This window comes from Rhipicephalus sanguineus, chromosome 3 (genome assembly GCF_013339695.2).
Source record: "Rhipicephalus sanguineus isolate Rsan-2018 chromosome 3, BIME_Rsan_1.4, whole genome shotgun sequence".
Classification (NCBI taxonomy): domain Eukaryota; kingdom Metazoa; phylum Arthropoda; class Arachnida; order Ixodida; family Ixodidae; genus Rhipicephalus; species Rhipicephalus sanguineus.
In genome coordinates this window covers 49,951,970-49,971,025 of record NC_051178.1, presented here as the reverse complement: position 1 = coordinate 49,971,025, position 19,056 = coordinate 49,951,970, and the positions used below count along the sequence as shown (strand labels likewise).

General features: G+C 46.0%; 1 protein-coding gene across 1 annotated transcript in view; it reads right to left on the bottom strand.

Annotated features, from left to right (window-relative positions):
- The window catches only part of LOC119386632 (cytochrome P450 4V2-like), a 66,982-nt gene extending 48,232 nt beyond the window's left edge, over positions 1 to 18,750 (bottom strand). The window contains exons 1-2 of the mRNA XM_037653918.2: positions 18,441 to 18,750; positions 837 to 946 (exon numbers count right to left, since the gene is read on the bottom strand). Of these exons, the coding sequence (XP_037509846.1) occupies positions 837 to 946; positions 18,441 to 18,678 (348 nt within the window). The 5' untranslated portion in view covers positions 18,679 to 18,750. The remainder of the gene's footprint in view (positions 1 to 836; positions 947 to 18,440) is intronic.
- Between the last annotated feature and the right edge of the window lie 306 nt (positions 18,751 to 19,056).

Genomic DNA, 19,056 nt, shown 5'->3' with positions numbered 1-19,056 from the left:
TCTGTTCGTACCTCTGTCACGTAGGACGGTCACTGTTATAGGGAAACTGATGTATGAAACAAAATAAATTTTGTTGTTGCTGGGTTTGAATCCAGGCATTGCACCTGATTACATGCACTCTATGAGTACTATTTCACAGCGGCATTCATCGTTCCACTAAAAGTTATCAATACTCCTTCTTCGACGATTTTTAATCACTTAAGTCTCTATCATTCCATGAATTTTTGTCGTGTTTGGCTTTACAACATACGTTGTATTCATTAATTCATCAGCGTCAATTATATTTAGTACTTAATAAAGTAAATATGGTTACGCAGTGTTATTTTTTTTTATCTTTGTTCCACCTTTCATACAATCAAATAGAGCCCGACCTTTATCGATTTCTCTGGAAGGCGGAACTGTATGAATTTTGTATTAGTATTCACTGTTCCAGCCTTTTCGAAAGTACCCGCCAACACATCGATTAATGGCTATAGTGGCGAACGATTAATCCTTAATCTGTTGAAAATAATTGACCATACTTTCAAGAAAGTGTCTAACTGCGTTTACTGCGCAAGCTCGTGGTGGCGTTGAGGCCCCCGAAGTAGCTTTTCTCTAACAACATTTAGTCTTAATAAAGTTATAAAAAGGCTTCCGCACCAAAGGTAAAGCGCAACCGTACAATTATATCATTACAGTTCTTCAATGCGCATTGCCCGCTTTGTGTTCGTCGAGTAAACATCCACTCACGCAGCTAGCGACTGACAACAGTGCATATCGAGAGCATGGGTATTCATTAAAAGGACTGAGTGTTGGGCGAGTTGGTACTCCATTACTGCGAAATGTTGGGTATTCACCTGTGCTGCTTCGGGCGTGTGTATTCCCGCGACGGGTGTGAAGAACAGGTATCCCTTCAGCGTCTTTCCTTCGTACGCCTTGCAAAGGTCGTGTACTGCAGCGAACACGGCTACGAAGACAAAAAGGTGTGCCACAAGTTACCACCTGAGAGCACTTGCCGTGATGCGTGACCATAAAGCCATGTAATGAACCTAAAGTTCTTTTGTCATTTCTTTTAAACATGATACGGCATTGTCCCCTCTTATCAGTAATCAATATTCGAAAAAACGCTTCCTTCACTTTTCGACTAAGACAACATACAAAGAGAGAAAGCCAGTAAGTATTGAGCTAACAAAACTTGATAATCGGCAAGGCAGGGCGCGGCTCTTGGGGAAAAATTAAGCGCGACATAGACATTCGCAGAGGGCGAGAGACACAGGACAGGCGCTCTCGGTACATGACAGGAATCGGTGAACGTGAATGTCATTGAAGGTGTGGGGCTGTGTGCCCTATATTTTTTCTCATAAGTATTGCGCGGAAACATGATGGCAACATCAGCGATAACAACACGAACATCCATCGTGTTTAGAAAAAGTACATGTGGCCTTGCTTAACACTTTCTCTGTTTGCATGGTTGTTGATCTCTTAAATCTCGTAGTGGTTACCCTTGTAGGCGATTGCCTGGCATGCATCAGGAGCGCTACTCCAAATGGAAAATGCATGGTTACTATCCGGTACACACAGCACATCTTACAAAAGAACATGCAACTATCATTTAACAAATGCACGTCGCAGCACAATAAAGGTTGCCGCCTTTAGATAACAGTGGAAACTCCTCGCAGCTTGGCAAACAGAATAAACTACCGAAAAGCATAGCAAGAACACTACCACTAAATCACTAAAAACACTAAATAGCGTGAAAGCAGTTAAAGTTCTGCAATCAAGTCCAGAAAGCCAAAAGAAGAAAGTACGACGATACGGCGCGGATAAGTACGCGATTCCATAAAAAAATAAGCCTACTTCGAAGTGGCCAAATAATCCCAGTTTGCACCTTTGCAGAGAAGTCGGTGGTAATTACACACTATACCACATAGCTACACAGCATTTTGTACTTAATTGAATGATCACGGCACACGAGATTATTCTTTAGGATGTTTTTATTTTCTGGGAATTTTTTAAAAGGAACGACTCATTTTCTCGTCAGCTTTGAAGTTGGCCTCTGCCCAAGTGCTAAAATTAGTCGAGTATCACCGTCAATAGCTGAGTTCAGTGAATAGTCGGGGTTGTGAATAGTCATACTAGTGTAGACCATGTAATATGGTTTGTTGGACGTTTCATAAGAAAGAGAGAGAGAGAAATGTAATGCGGAAAGGCGGGGAGGTGAACCAGAAAACATATCTGGTTTGCTACCCTGCACTGGGGAAGGGGTAAGGGGAGCCAGAAAAGTAAGAAAGAAAGGAATGGGTTAGGGAGGGAGGACAAACACACACACACACACACACACACACACACACACGCACGCACGCACGCACGCACGCACGCACGCACGCACGCACACACACACACACACACACACACACACACACACACACACACACACACACACACACACACACACACACACACACACACACACACACACACACACACACACAGGAGTGTCACAATCGTTCAACGAGGCGGGTCGCTCGCAGAAACTTCAACAGCGCCTTCGTTGCTTTCTGGCTTGAAGCTCGATCTTTCCGACATTGCAAGATTGACTGCTCAGAAAGCGGCTGGTCGTCGAGGCGAGCAAACATTGCTGAGAGGGACTGTCGCTGAGAGCTGTAGTGAGGGCACTGACATAAAATATGTTCAATGGTTTCGTCATTACCGCAATGGTCACATGCAGCGCTGTCTGTCATTCCGATGCGGCAAGCAAACACGTTCGTAAAAGATACCCCAAGCCACATGCAGCAGAGAAGGGTCGTCTCGGATCGAGGTAGGCCAGATGGAATAGTGAGTCGTAAGCATGGATCCAGGCGGTGAAGACGGGTGTGGAGAACCTGACGACATCATGCGCAAGCGTATTAATATTTGCTGCTGCGTCGCTTCTTGATAGTGGAATAGGTTCGATTACGCCATTTTCGTTAGCATTCTTAGCTGCATCGTCGGCATGCTCGTTACCGATGATGCCGCAGTGGCCTGGCAACCACTGAAAGGTTACAGCATGTCCTTTGTCTATTAGTTGATGGTACAGTTGTCGTATTTACAGCATCAATTGGTCTTCGGCGTACATCTTTATGTGCGCAGGCGATGCGGTTGAACTGTCTGTTTCAACGTGTACATGTTTTCCTCATGTTCTGCACGAAACCGCAAACAGCGCAAGACTCGTCGTCGTTATGGTTGTCGTTGTTGTCGTTGTTGTCGTTGTTGTCGTTGTTGCTGTTGTTACTGTCGTCGTTGTCGTCGCCGTCGTCGTTGTTGTTGTTGTCGTTGTTGCGGTTGTTGTTGTTGCTGCCGTCGTCGTTGTTGTTGCTGTTCATATTGTCGTCGTCATTGTTGCTACTGTTGTTGTTGTTGTTTTTGCTGTTGCTGTTGTTGCTGTTGTCGTTGTGGTTGTTGTTGCTGTTGTTGCTGTTGTAAGTGGTGGTGGTGGTGTAATGGCGGTGGTGGTCGTCGTCATCGACGAGCCTTGGCACGATTACCTGCCTAATACCTCGACCAGTACCAATTAATCTGCACAAATTGGTCGCCATTACCGTCGGCGTCCCCTTCGCTCGCTCGCAAGTAGCTCGGCGCCGTTCGTTTCGGCGGCCCCGCGTTCGCTCACTCTTCTGCTCGAGGTTCGCTGGCGGCAGCGGTGGCTGACGGGCTTGCTCAAGCTGTACAACGCCGTTCGCAGAAAACTCACCGTCTCGTTGACGGCACGGCGGTTGGCGGCGTCTCGGCGTGATGGCTGCGGCCGCCGCACTTGAGCTGCTGCGCTAAGTGGCTAGAAATGCGTCTTTGATTATGTATGACGTCACGGTGAAATTATTTGCGTGCCATATTTTAGAAGTGTGTGTTTTTTTTCACTAAAACGGCTGCTTGGGCGAGTTGGTTCATGATTAAGATAGATTTACCAGCGCAAAAAAGACAGGACATTTAGGAAGGACACACACACATAGCGCTGCAGCGCTATGTGTGTGTGTCCTTCCTAAATGTCCTGTCTTTTTTGCGCTGGTAAATCTGTTTTTTTTTCACCTTGCACGTATTTGCCATGTGGGTGCGTCTTCATCCTATCTGTCGCGTATGACTAACTATTTGAAACTTTTTTGTGCTTTGCAGGATGCAGCCGTTGTCCACAACGTGCAGAATGCTTTGTATGTGCTGGCGCGTGCAATGCCAGTAATCTATCGCTTCCGTCGGAGCAGCTTCACAAAAAGGACTGTACGAGATATGACAACGCGGCTGGACCTACACTGGACATTTTACAGTGAATTCAATTAAAGAAAGCGGAAACTTCATATGTACAGAGAAAAATAAAATGTTTAATTGTCTCACTTTTGTCTTTCGTTCTCGCATGAACTACGAAAGCAGTGATACACGCATGACTATTATTTCACGTGTTTTTTTTTCCGCGCCATTTGCTGCTCACCGCGGAAAAAACACGCGAAAAAAGTATGAAGCCCTGCGAAGAGTAACTGCAGAAAATCATCAGATCATTTCAACTGGGAATAAATAGTTCATCCGAATGAAGTATTTGAGTGGACGGATCGCTCGTCTGGCGAGGTGCAACTGCGGACTCTAGCGGTTACCGGGTAAGGTGTAAATGTGAGGACTAAATGTTAGTCCATTGAGGTGACCTGTGGGGACTAACAGTTAGCTGCATGGGGACTAACTGTTAGACCCGGTGCCATTAGTCCTTAAACAGAATAATGGTTGTGGCAGCCCCATTAGTCGCCAAAGGGGTGAACCACACACACACTTTTAACACCCTTTTGCCTTAGAGTGTAAGCACTTAACGGTGATCCGTCGAGATGGTACGACAAAGGCGCCAGTCGAACTTCCGGAGACCAACGCGTCCGTGTAAACACGTATTCGGTTAGCACACGATGTAAACGGTGCAATGTAATCTGCTTCAGGGTCGCAGAGGATAGGTTGCCCATTCTGATACTCCGGGAACTTCAAGGTGCACAGTAGGTTTTGTTCAAGCAACACACCACAGGATATAGTACCACGTAGTGTGCCTTGAGCAGACCTGACGATTAGCCTTTTACGGAGGGAAAGATCTAGATACTCTGGCCTCACAGCTCATCAGCCCAGAAAGCTGTACGTTCCCCTTCTGCAGTTCTGGGAGCCAACTGACTTGGGCGGTCGCTTGGGGTAACGCTGCACTGTGCAGGCGTGTTGTGAATTGTGTGCACTCAGGCTTTTTCTCTCTATCAAGTAGTACGTTAATATTAATAAAAGAATGAAATGAAGGCCCAATTCTCGAAAAAATACGAACAAAAAAGTGCGGAAAATACAAAAAAGACGTCACAGCAACACAACATAGTATTAACACAAGACAAGAAGCACTTAAGGATAGCGATAATAAAGACAGTTCACGTACAACAGAGCACAGTTTTCGAGGAAAATAAAATGGAGGAGAAATTCGGAAGACAGCGATGTTGGAACAGCGCATACATCGGGGGAAAAACGAACAATAACTACCAGTTATGAAAAACATCGAGATCAACAAAATGCGAGTTCAGCGTCGTTCCTGATAAACCATAGGAACCAGTACACCTTGTCGGGTTTCGCAATATTAACACCAGTCTTCGACCATTACTGGTGTTTCGTATACAGGCAGGTTCTTTTATATATGATGGGCTAGTGACGCCGCTCACCACATCGCAAACCTTCCGCTGTAAGAAACGCATGCGGGAAGCGCTACGTGCTTGCCACGCCTTATCATAGATTGTGTCGTTTGGGCGGTTGTTAGGTGCTTGTTATTTATTGAAAAACAAGTGGCGTGCTGTATGTTGTATGCGCGAGACCAAAGAATGCAGGCTTCAGTCACTGACGACGTTTTCTCTCGTTTTTTTTCTTGTTATTTGTCTTTTTTGTGAAGCACGCCGCCGCGAAAGATACCGACCAACTAGAGGCTAACAGCTTCGCCTTAAAACAAGAAATGTTGCTGGCTCCGTTTAGAAGGTCCCTCTGTGTTTATTTAATTATTTACACTTCCACTTACTCCGTTCCAGTACCTTATATATTTGTGTTTTCTGCGTTATAATTTTTGCGAAACCGTGTACGCGATCGCTATTGTAGGTGCCTTTCTTTTCCTTCCCTTTGCTTTACTGTCGAAGGTGACTGCTCGTGCTTGCGAAGATGCGATTTCCTTCAGGCCCTACCTCAGACGATGCGGAAAGTTTTATTTTTGCTGGTTGTAATAAAAAAAAAAGAAAAAGAAAAATGTAGATAAGTCTCAGAATGGAGGGCTAACAGCATGAATAGACAGAATGCAGAAGGTCAAGTAAAGACAGGATTGGCGCTGAACATGCAAGAGACATTTTAGTCTCGGAATTCGAGAATATATGTGCGTCTTCTGTTTGCACTGCCAGCCTCCGGTCGACGCACAACGAAACGTGTCCCTGCGGCAAGGACAACCACGAGCACGCCTGCATTTCGCGAGATTATGTGCACGGCCGATACCAAGAAGGAAAACAGTGATTTAATTTATGTATTTTCCTGGCAGTAAGAATTGCCGGCGCGCACGAAAGATCCGCAGAGCGATAACAGATCTATGGTCTAGAAACACGGTAGCCTGCTACTTTTATTCATTTTTTCCTTATGCCGCGCATGTACGCAGCGTTCACAGCTGAGATTGATTGATTGATTGATTGATTGATTGATTGATTGATTGATTGATTGATTGATTGATTGATTGATTGATTGATTGATTGATTGATTGATTGATTGCGGAGAACTATAGCATTAACATCGACTGAAAATTTGTCTTGTGAATTTTGTGATTCCAGTGTAATATAGATGGCTTGACGATTACAGGCTGAACGTTTTAAGGTAAACGCTGATTCGCTGATTCACTATCATTAAAAAAAGAACTCTTTAGTTCTGCTTTGTTCATTTCAAGTTCAATTTTCCCGCTTAGAAGATTCGTCTGAGCAACAGCACATATTATTGCATTATTGAGATGTGCTTGGACAAAAGTGTGGCTGCATTGTTACAAACTCACTATGCTTGCTGTTGTTTGTGGCCTTAATGTGAAATCATATCTTGCCTAAGATCCTTTCCTAGCGCTTCGGTTTTTACGGTAGCAAAGAATAGAGCCGGAACAAGGATCGACGTTGTACACTGAATGAGAGGCACGCATTCTTTGTTGCGCACTAACAAAGATGTTTCCTATTCTTTATCTACAGTTTGGGTTTCCTGTGTGTCTGTCGGCTGCGTGTCCTGTTGAGCAAATTGCTTTGATGCAGGAGACAACTCACTGGATAGATTCAACTACTAGTGTAGGCGATGTGCGTCATCGCAGGGTTTTTACGTGCTTCCCAAAGGGAGCTTCAAACAGGCATTGCAGTCCTGAGAACAATAACAATGTTGTCGCATCGCGATTGTTCATGTGCTCGTGTAGCTTTTTGCCTGTTGCTGCAAGCTTGAAGTGTGCGCCCAGCAGATTTAGAAAGAAAGGATACAGAAAGGCAGAACGGGCGTTAGGTTAACCACAAGAGCGAGTGGTTGGCTACGCAATGCTGAGGTAATGGGATAAGGGAATATAAAGATGAGATAGAGAGGGAAGGAAATAAGGAGAGGTGAAGTAAGGGACGCTTGCGGGATCGCATCACTAGTCAAAGGCGTACTCACAAGGCCGCCGTCCTCAAGAAACACAAAAGTGTCTTCACGATCATATCAGCCGACGAGTGATTGTAGTTAATCGAGAGTCTTCTGGATACTTGTTGCCAAAACTAAGAAAACGCCACGAATAGTTAGAGTGCCGAAGCATTTACAGAAAATTGAGGGCACTTGGCCAATCAGTATCAGCTGGAGGTCTACATGGTCACGTAGATGGCGTTGTGGGTGTTGTCTGTGCCGTTTATCGGAGTGGCTGAAGCGTTAAACGTGCATGGGTATGTATCATGCTTTTCTGCATATGCACCTCCGCCGATTATGCCTTTTTCTCTACTGGTGAAATGCCTCATTAACCAGCAAGCTGTTGCAGAATCCACGACGCATTCGATGCTGTCCATGGGAACGGAGATGAGAGATGTCATGCGTACAAGGCAGGAAGGTTAACCCGGCTGAGCCTGGTTCGCTACCCTCCACTGAGGAAGGATAAATGCGACTGAGAGATCAGAGGCAGGTGGGAAGCTAACAGTTTGCACACACGATGAAACTTTCATCGTCCAATTTGTCACAAGAGGTCATGCAAGCTGGCGTATCTGAGGCAGTGCTGCAGTGCCTCTGTAGCATTTCAGACCACCGACGCACTCAAGACACGCGATCACAAGATCGTCTCTTCTCTAAAGACCCCGGCATCCAAGTGTCCTAATGCTGAGCCAAGGCACGCTTGTCATTTTTGTGTATTCTAAGGTAATCTGAACATTTGTTTGCATTTTAGCGGAAGCGTGAGCAACGACATAAGTTGAAAATAAAATAGATTTTCACGCATCTTGCATCTGCTTGTGTAGGATTTCATAGAAGCGACTCAAGAAACATTCGTTGATTCCAACAAGGACGGAGTATTGCCTTGATTTTTCCGACCTTAGCTAATGTAAAACTTCATTTGTACTTTCTTTTAACATTCTTGCTCGAAAAGCGAAACCTGTACATGTGTTTGACGCGCCGGAAAGTCTGTGAAAGCGCTCGTATTTCTTCCTTGGTTTCTAAGTGAGTGCGGTAATTGCGGCCGACCTTGACGCGGTTGATACATAGCCGCACCCCAAAAGGAAAAAAAAAATGACGCATGTATGACGAATAGGCGAAGAAGACAAAAACAGAGACGGCTCCGCGTCTCGTACTTCTGTGTGATGTTTTCTTAATGACCTTGGTACTTCTACGGTACACTGATTCGTCGGCGCACACCTTCATTAATCTCATGTTTTGTCATTTCTGAGAAAGATTAGGCAAACACGTTGCTGAAGGCGTCCGTGCGTAATTATGCCCCCCCCCCCACCCCACCCTGGTCTTCAAAAGGAAGAACACTGCCCCCGCCTTTGGACTTACACACAACCCTTGCTACCTAAAGGTAGCATATACAGTAACTCTATGCACAGTGGAGTTCTGTGCATTTCAAAGCAATGGGGCTGAATTTTTCAAAGTGGTAGTGTCTAGGGACAGTACAGGAAAAAAATTCGGCGGATCCCACGTACCGTGGGAATCGATGTTATGCGAAGCATAAGCGGTATGGTGATTGTGGCGTAATTTTTCGCATTGACCGAAACGTTACGGAATGACGCTAGAGAAATATGGAAGTGGTATACGCACACTCATGTGTTGAAGAGTCGCATATGTATTATATAACCAGTTGTTTACAGTTGCGTAACGATGGCAACAGCAGCACGGGTGTTACCAACGCCAGACGCGGTAAGCTGATGTGTAGTGCTTATATTCTTAAATATTGGATAGCGCGAATTCGAACAGGACAAAGAAGGAACACAGATGCACAGGACAGGCGTTGCTCGCAACTAAGCTTCATTCAGAAAGTTTCCCTAGATATATACACAGCCGAGTGGCACGCGCAGGCGCACTGCACGTACGTTACAGTCACAGTTACAGTTGTTATGCTTATACTTGTCCATTATGACGGAGAACGCACGCACGCACGTTTCACGAACCCATGTGTATGTGTAGAAGGGGTTCTGGACAGTTCTTGAACAAGGTCATCATCACGGTGATCACTGAGCACCAGCAGCTAGACCGGGCTTGTTAATCAGACCGGTTCGTGATCGCGGCTATTTGGAGTAAGTGTAGTGAAATGCTAGGTATAGTGCAGCTGGTGGAAATCCTGGATGCGTCTTACGATGAAATAATCTATGATGCCTCCTGTCGTGGACGTGGCAGCGAGGCCTTTGATGCCCTCTCCATATCCAATCCGTCTATCACGCAGCATTAGGACCAAGTGTTGTTGGGTCTTGATAAATCAATGTAGAAGTCACCGCTGATGATGAGAGACCTGTTTCTCTCAGCAGATTTATTGTAGAAAGCATTGACTCCGGTTTTTGCGTAATCCACGTGGTCCACGTTGCGGACCACGTGGACGAGTGGATGGTAGTTGAGCGTCATCCAAGAGTGTTCTGCCTTCATTTTCCTTACTTTCCTTGCGTTCGCCGCGCTGGTGCAGCGGTTAAGGTGCTCGTCTGCTGACCCGAAGGTCACGGGTTCGATCCCGGCTGCGGCTGTTGCATTTCGATGGAGGCAAAATGCTAGATGCCCGTGTTCTGTGCGATCTCGGTACATGTTAAAGAATATCCGAAGGTCAAAATTTCCGGAGCCCTTCGCTACGGCGTCTCTCAATCATATCGTGGTTTTGGGACATAAAACCCCAACAATTATTATTATTATCACTTTCCTCGCGTGTCAATGTGTGTGTTCGCGGTAACCGTGTTGGTTGAGACACCTGTGACACATACCCGCATAACATTAACTCTGGCTTGCGGGTATGTGCCACACGTGACTGAGAGAAAGGGTTTCATGACGTACGCGACAGGTATTTTGCGTTATTCATGTCATGACCAGTGAACCGTGTTCGTCATACACTGATCCCCTGCTATGCCAATTTTGGTATATTACAAATTATGGAGACGACTAGGAGAGCTCCCAGACGTAGGCGGCTATATAGATAGATAGATAGATAGATAGATAGATAGATAGAAACGGCCAAATTGCCTGAGGTTCGCTAAGAAATGCTTCGCATTTAAAATCGACTTGAAGCGGGTCGAAATATCCAAATGGAAGTTACCTGATTGGTGACTAATATCAAGGCAGGAGTGAGATCTAACACGACACTAAGTAATGCAAAAGCTGCTATAGCCACAGCTAGGTGGCGACAGCCGCCGCCCGATGAAAAGGACTCAAACTTATTCATCCATCCATCCATCCATGGGCAGCACTTCTCTATTGAAATTGCGTGCTATCTTTTTTTTTCGAAAGCCTGCCCTTAGGCATAATCTAAGGGCATAAACATACCAGAGCGAATATTCACAAAAAGATGACGCGCGTGTCTTCTGCCACAAAGGTCCGGAAACCATTGAGCATATTTGTAATGGAATACCAGGATACTTACCAAGCAAGGCCCCTGGAAAATATTTGTTTCAGAAGTTCTGGTTTTCAAAATGAATGGGAGTATGAACTGGTCAATAGGTGGTATACAGAAGAGGCGTTTGCAATATTCGAGGGAAGAAAAAAACAGGGAAGAGATTGATAGAGTTGAACTCGGTGCAACTTGGGATAGCAGTACATCAAAGAGAGGGAGGATTCTCAAGAACCTTGTTTTAATACCTTCAGTACCTCAATTTTGATATATACCAACTTAAGGAGGCAGTGGGGACAGAATACAATAGATGCACAGAGCAGGTACAATTTTGCAAACATGAGGAAATAATCTCCATGAACCGCAAACGTCAAGAGGAAACAATGAAATATAGGTCAAGGATCCGAGAAATAGATCCGGCAGATCTCACTCAATGTGGCAATCGATTTTATGTGACGCAGTCAGCGAAAAGCTTCTTATGCCGCACATAGAGCAGAGTGTTACGAGGTGGGCAGATGTCTTTGTCTAATTTGAGTAGTGTGCATATCGTGGGCTTACATACCAGGTACGTTGACCAATCTGGCGTTTAAATGGTCGCTTGTTTTCTGACGTAATTCCGACACTCACGTTACAGCACAGACGCCACTTTTAGCGAAACAAAGTGTAAGCAGCGTCCGTTGCATATTCCTGCGAGTGCGAGCAACGCTAGAGTAAAGCTTGTTGAATGAGTAGTACATATGTAAGAACACGGCCGCTCGATGAAAAACACAGGGTGCGGCCTGCCGCGTGGAGCGGATACTGCGTCGCGCGCCTAGTACTCCTGGCTGCCGCCGCGGCGCCACCAGTGGGGGAGCCTCTGGGGAGACCGAAAGCGAGAGCGCCGGAAATATTGCGCCGGATCGCGGCTTGACAGCGCAGCTGCTATGCGCTTGTTAGTTTTATTGCGATAGCAATTATATGGACAGTCTCGGCTGGATTTTGCCGTCGCCGTCGCCGCCGTCATGCACCGTATATCTATAAGTATGTATATATATATATATATATATATATATATATATATATATATATATAAAAGACCCAAAGAAAAATAATTCAGAAAAATGCTTCCGAAGCAAGGAATCGAACCAGGGACCTCTTGCTCCGCAGCGGGTGGCGCTAGCCACTACGCCACGGAACGCAGATCCTCCACGTAGGTAACGGCGAGCGTTATATACACACTCTTTACCGTTGGACGGACTCAGAGACGGCTGCGCTTATAAGCGTTTCTTCGTTACCAGCGAGATGGCGTTAGGAGCGCGACAGGCGCACTTAAAAGTCGTCGGCGAGCTGGCTCGCTTCTTCTTATAATTGCGCAGGTAGAACCTTGCCCTTCCGCTGTCTGCTCGCGCTGTTTTCTTGTGCTGAAGGGAAGAGGGATGTTTCACGCTTTCACCGTGATGTCCGCGCTCATGTTACGGAGCGTACGAAAGCCACTCGAGCTCAAGGGACGCCGCTAAACGAACAAACAGAAGATGAGCGCGAACTATCAAGTGTCACAGCTCGACACTTGAAGCACGCTAGTTTCCTTCGCTGCTTCGGCCGCCTTTGCAACAGGAGCGTTGTTCAAACTGAGAGTATCCATTGGCGAGCCTCACTTCATATAGCATTAGTTTCTTGCTATCGCATTCATTGCTTCGGCCTTGCGGCGAAACTGTGACTTTTTAAAGGGTTACAATAAACTTGCTATAGCGTTAACTATATTGGTAATCGTCCTACTGAATGTGCGCCGGCGATGCTTCAACCTACTTATAGCAAGTGTTAGTTTTATCTGAAGTGGTTGCTCGTGCGAGCTGCGATTTTTCGCGTCATGTTTTCTCCCTTTTGTTGCCGTTGCGCTGTTCACCCTCGATATTGCATGTTTGTGCTACAGTTATTTAATCAACAGGAGAGTCGCTCATTGACAGGTGCGGTTGTATTTCCGGAATGACTGTTGCTCACACCTTAGAAACAAAAGCATTGTGAACATCAGGGGAGTCAAATTGCTTTATTGCACGTGCGTGAAAAAAGGATCACTGTGTTACTGGAATCACAGGCGCAGCACTTTCCTGGCAACAGGTTTTTGCGCCAAGCGTACGAGACGCTCAACAGACGTATTACCATTTCCTGCCCAGTTCGCAAGAAGCGTTCGTAAGAGCTTTCTCATGAAAACTTTGCAGACTTCAATGGCGTGGTCGTCCGTCCCGCAAGTCCACTTTCAGCACTTCCATGGTCGTAGAGAACAGCTGGTCACCTTTCAGACATCTCGTGAAAAAATATCCGACAGGAACAATAGATGATGTTGACAAGCCTCTTATTACAAAACATAGTAATCGGTTTGCCACTTGGGGTACCACTGTTGAGTGCTCTTCTTCACCACGGTCAACGAAACCAAAAAGTTTGTCGACTTGTCGGTCGTATATGACCATCTGCTGTAAGGCCATCTCGTCAACGATCAGGGAGCAGAACGCTTCTTGCTCTACAGTGAGACCCTTGAATTCGATGCACAGCCGCTCCTTTATCAACGAAGTGACGCCGATTCCACCTGTTAAATGGCCTAAATATTTCTGGAGCGTTGAGCGACAAGGGAACTGAAAGATATTTCTGGACCTTGCATGCTCATAACTTTTGTTGAAGCATGACTTCCAAATTACGCATTCCCTTAGAATGACGTCACTGTAGTGGGGCTTCTTCGTCGAGAAACTGCGGACTTGGTTTCTAGCGAACTCGGCAGTCTTGTCACCTTGCGCAACACCATTGAGCACCTTCATAAAACACGCAATGTCCGTGTTATTTTAATAAAACTGCGCGCGCTCCTCAGCATCATCCACTTTTTCTTGAAGGGCCTGCAGTGCTCCTTTCATACGAGCGATCTTCGCTTGGAAGCAGCGCGTTTTTTTAGCTTCCGTCAGTTTAACAAGGTCGATTGTAGTTTGACATGATGCATCTGAAAATGATGCCATTTCCACACACGTTTCATTCCCTAGTTCAAGGTTGTTGGGCGTGGTGGCTTCAGTGCTGTCACTTGACGAGCCGTTTTGGCTAATGACAAAACGGATATTTTGAAGCAGCATTGCCCGAGCACTCGGCACGCGACTGCGCATTATCGGCTTCTATTTCGGAGCGTGGCCGCTTCTTCCTCGGACCAGGCGCGCTCCTCGTGCTCATCCAGCTTGGATAACGGGGGAACACTGTCGGCACAGCCGTTGGCAAAAGTATCCTCGACTTCTCGGTCTTCTTGTACTCCTGCTGCGTAAAATGCAAGGCGCACACCAGGGACCTGTCATTAGGCTGCCATACTGTTCCCTTCCCGCCGGGTTCTTCCCGGGAAATGTTTCGCAGCCATGCTGCCCTTCGTTCTGCGTTACTGGGAAACTCGTGGTAGCGTATTTGCGGGTCCTTCGACGCATTCGTGGAACACAACGGCACACAACAGTTACGCGGCATTTTGCCTAACGTATAAAATATCACACATGCGCAAACTGTCTTGAGTGACACTCAGTGCGAGCTATTCATGTGGAGTAAAACAACCACTACCTCGACCTACCCGCGGAACGCGCGCTCCTTCCCGCCCGCGCGTAGCGTGGAGCCCTCCCCTACTACTGGCGCCTTCCTAGCGAAATGCGGCGACAACTGTCAGCTCCGCTTTCCCGCTCTCGCCCATTGCCTGTGCCGCGACGCGGCAGGCCTCACCATGTGTCTTTCATCGAGCGGCCGTGGTAAGAATATGCGGGATACAGAAACATCGCCAAGTGCAACAAACGGTTTATCCTTCTCTTGTTTAAGCAACGCAAAGTGTCGTATAAAGTTTTCTATGTCTGTTTTATATATCTATTTTCACTGTCCTGAGTTGATCTAGACTGTGAATCACGTGCGCCGCATACCCGCATATCATGGGGCCGTGGCATGCGTTTATGCGCCAAAGGTGACTGTGGGAAAGGGTGTCATGACATATCCAAAGGGGTGTCGTGACATATGGGACTAAATTCTCTGCCTTTCAATAAAGAGCTCTCTCTCGCTCTCTCAGATATGGGACGGGCATTTCATATAATAATTGTCATGACCTATCATGCATGTCCCTCGTAGACTCATCACCTTACTTCTATGCCAATTTTGGTGTATACCAAGCCAAGAAGGCGACTGCTTGCATCCACTAAATAAAAATATAAATTTTTCACGACTGACGTAGTTGATGTCGTTAACCACTTGAACATGTCTGCCGTTACAGAAATAGTAATTATGAAGGCAGCGAGCAATTATTCCGTTTCCCTTATTTTTGAGGATTTTTGGACACATTTCTTGAAACACCCTGTATACCATGCTAAATGAACGACTGCGACAAATTTACGACGATTGCATCATGTCATTTGTATTATTCATGTTATGATACAGATAATACTCATGTTGTGATGAACATTAATGTTGTGGCCTGTCTTTGATGTTCGTCATACAAGGACGTCATTTATATCGCATTTTAGAATTCAACAATGTAATGAAAACGACACAATGACACCGCGATGGCGCCTTGTCATGTATGCCATGACGTAATATACATGCATATGTCATCCTAGGTATCCATTTTATGACGTACAATTCATGTTGCTCATGCACTAGTGTCACGGCGTGCCGATTCTGGTATTTACGTAATTGATGAAACATGTATGTCATTAAGCATACATGACATCCATGAAATGATATTCGTATCATGACGTGTCGTAAACTTATGCCATGTCAAGGTGTATATCAAGTTAAACAGCCGCGAGAGCCCCAGGACGCCACGTGTCGTGATGCACATTAGATGATATTCACGTCATGACTTCACATTCATGTTAAGTCGCGAAATCATGTTATTCCAAGCCAGTTTTCGAATATGTCGAGTTAATATTGGATTTTGTGAATTTTTTGTTTGCCTCTAAGCTTACTTTTCGCCTCCACCTCCACCATTTAGTATAGTCAGCAAGGCGTTCATAGACATTATGCTAATCGAAGCAGTTCTTACACTGACGAACCCTTGACTCCAACGATATATTGCCGGCTTGACTCTTTCCCATGACATCAACCCTACATTTTAAGGCGAAAGCCTTAGATGCCTAATGAAACGCCAGAATTGACGCCGGCGTCCAGCAGCTTCGGTTCGGCGTGAACGTGAGTGACGAAAGAAAGCATCGCGTGATGACGCCACAGATCGCCAAAAATTGTGACGCCATCATGACATCACTATGACGTCACAAAGTGCCATGTCAATTCCGGTACATAGAAAGTTCATGAGGACGTCTCAGAAAGTGACGTCACCATGAAGTCATCCCGTCACATCGTCGCTTGATCGGATGTCGGGCGATCGCGGAGGCAGTGCAAAACCAGGTGAGGTGCAAAAAACTTGCGATGCTTCCGATCAAGGATGCGCAAAACCATGTTAGGTGCCGAAAGCTTTCGGAAGGGGGCACATTAATACATCGACTGAGGAGAAAAAGAAGATGGCTTTTGCCTTCGAGTCGCCATAGGCGAATGACTAAGGGACCCTGCGAGCTTTTTTCCTTGAACTTTTGTCTCGTTGAAGTGTTTCTAGTGTCATTTAAGCCGCGCTGGACGTTTGGCACGGCGTCCAAGTGTCTTTTTCGTCGATTTTGTGGTGTCTTTGTTGTCGATCCTCATACTTCTAAAGGGTACCGTCATCATGAGGTTGAGCATGCTAGGACAGTACTCGGGAAATGAAATGCACTGTGTAGCGAAGTGCTCTGTGATTTGATCGCATATGGGTCATAATTGACAAACTACAGTGCTAACCTTGGCCCTTCAATAATCTCTCGAGAGATTCTTGAAGTATACCACATCAGTTGGATAGCTTGTGTGCAAGCTCCCCACTGGTTGCGCTATTTCAAAAAGAGATTGCTTACCTGCATCAATTTTAAATCTTGCCTATGTTCTCGCACATAATCAACACGTGATAAGTGGTGTGTTAATCTATATTCGTAGAGGCGGTTGATAACTGCACCGTCTACGCGTCCCTCCATACCATGTAGGCGTACACTCTATGAAGAAAAAAAAAAGCCATTTGACTCTTTTTTGTCCCGTATACAACTGTCAGATATACGACTAGCAAAGAAAAACGAGCCCTTAAATGTTCCGCTTCTATCACTGTTTAAAGAGAGTTATATATGTGACAGTTATATACCTGGCAAAAAAAGAAAAAGAGTCAAATGACGTTTTTCTTTTTTCTTAGAGTAAACGTGGTCTGCGCTTAGTTTTTTGCTGTTGCTGAAAGTCAGCGACGTGTGCGCGTGTTCTTCTTCGCTAGTCCTTGTTTATTGCGTTGTTCTTACAATTATTCTGGAAGGGAATCCCCTCACTGGCGAAAACCCTGCCACTGCCGGCGTCTCTGCACGAGTAAATTTTGAAACCGCTTTTGGCTAATACGCCGCTCCTTTTAGAGCAAGCACTGTAATCGTCCTGCGGAATCGGACATACGTCACGTACGTTTTATTATTATTTTTTGCCCTGAATGCGTGGGTTTTTCCAAGCGAGCAGAATAATTATTGCTTAATAATTTGACGCCTGAATCTGCCGAGTGACGCGTTTCACAATATGCTTTGCAACATAATCAGCGACAGTTTCACCCTAATTTTAGTACTTGCGAGGTCGGTTAATTCTTTTCAGTAATTACGCCATTGAGTGCTATACAAAAATTTGGCATGATTTGCTGCATAACTAAATTAAATCCTCGAGTTCTACCCAGTATATCGAAATCCTGAATGAAGCTAGCCGGATTAAACTAGCGTTTGCTGCAAGACAGGCAGACAATGAACTTTACTAAGGTCCTTGGGGGGCAGCTCAGAAAGCCCCCTTACGGAGGGAAGGGGGGGGGGCAGCCGCGGGCAGCTCCCACGTCGAGATGGGCAGGCCGTGCCCCACCGCCGCATCGACAAAAATAAAAACTAATAATAATTGGTGGAGTTTTAAGTACCTAAACCCCGACATGATTATGAGGCATGCCGTAATGGGGCACTCGGGACTAATGTAAGACCACCTGGGTTCTTTAAAGCGTGCTTTTTAAAATCTAAGCTGACGGAAGTTCTTTAACCTTCGCGCTCATCCAAATTCGACCGTGCATCGAACCCTCGAGCTTAGTAAGCGCGACACCATACGCGCTAAGATGTCAGGGTGGGTGAGATGTAAACCCGTGTGTTTGTCTCAGTTATTCTCGTAGTCAGTATGACCGGAGAAAGTTTTCAGAGCTTTTTCGATATCAATAGAATTCATCCGTATTAATTGTAAACTCTCATCGAAGAGGACAGAGGGATCAGATGTCAAAGAATCCACGTTGGCTTTCCCTTATTGATGCTCTTACTCCGTGCTCAAGCTAAAAGTATTCCGGCTTGCAACGCAGAACGCTCACCTGCCGTAAAGTTATCCGCACTGAGCTGTTTTCTCCTCTTCCAGTACACGTAGAGGAGGTACCAGAACGGTATCCAATCCCAGGGCCCAGGCAGGGGCTTCAATGCCAGCCACATCTTAAGCCAGGGCAAGTAGTGGTTCTTTAAGAACCACGCGACGAAAAGCACCGCCACTGTCCACGCGAGTGTCTGACAAGTAGCCAGCTGGGCGAGCCAAGTGAGCACCGGTTGTTGGGCCATCTCGGCGCACGAGCTGTCACTCGACCAGCACCCGTTCAAAGAAACTATTCCTTCTCCGCAGCGGGACGCCTGTTTATAACCTGACGGGCACCGACCGCCGTCACGGTTCCGTTTCTCTTTCTTTACATCTCCTCTATTTTACCTTCTTTTTACTCCACTGCCATAAGGTAAGAAGACAGGTGAAAGAGAACAGGGGAAAGGGGGCAGGCATGTCTGAGTAAATAAGTAGCAGCAGGCGATCCGGCGCTGCCAGCTATGTATGACGTCCAGCTCTGTGTTTACAGACAGCGATGAACGGAACTTTACGTTTGGCACGAAACTCTTCTCTCGCTATGGCTCACGATATTTTCCTGCACCTCCCATTGGCGGCACTTGCAC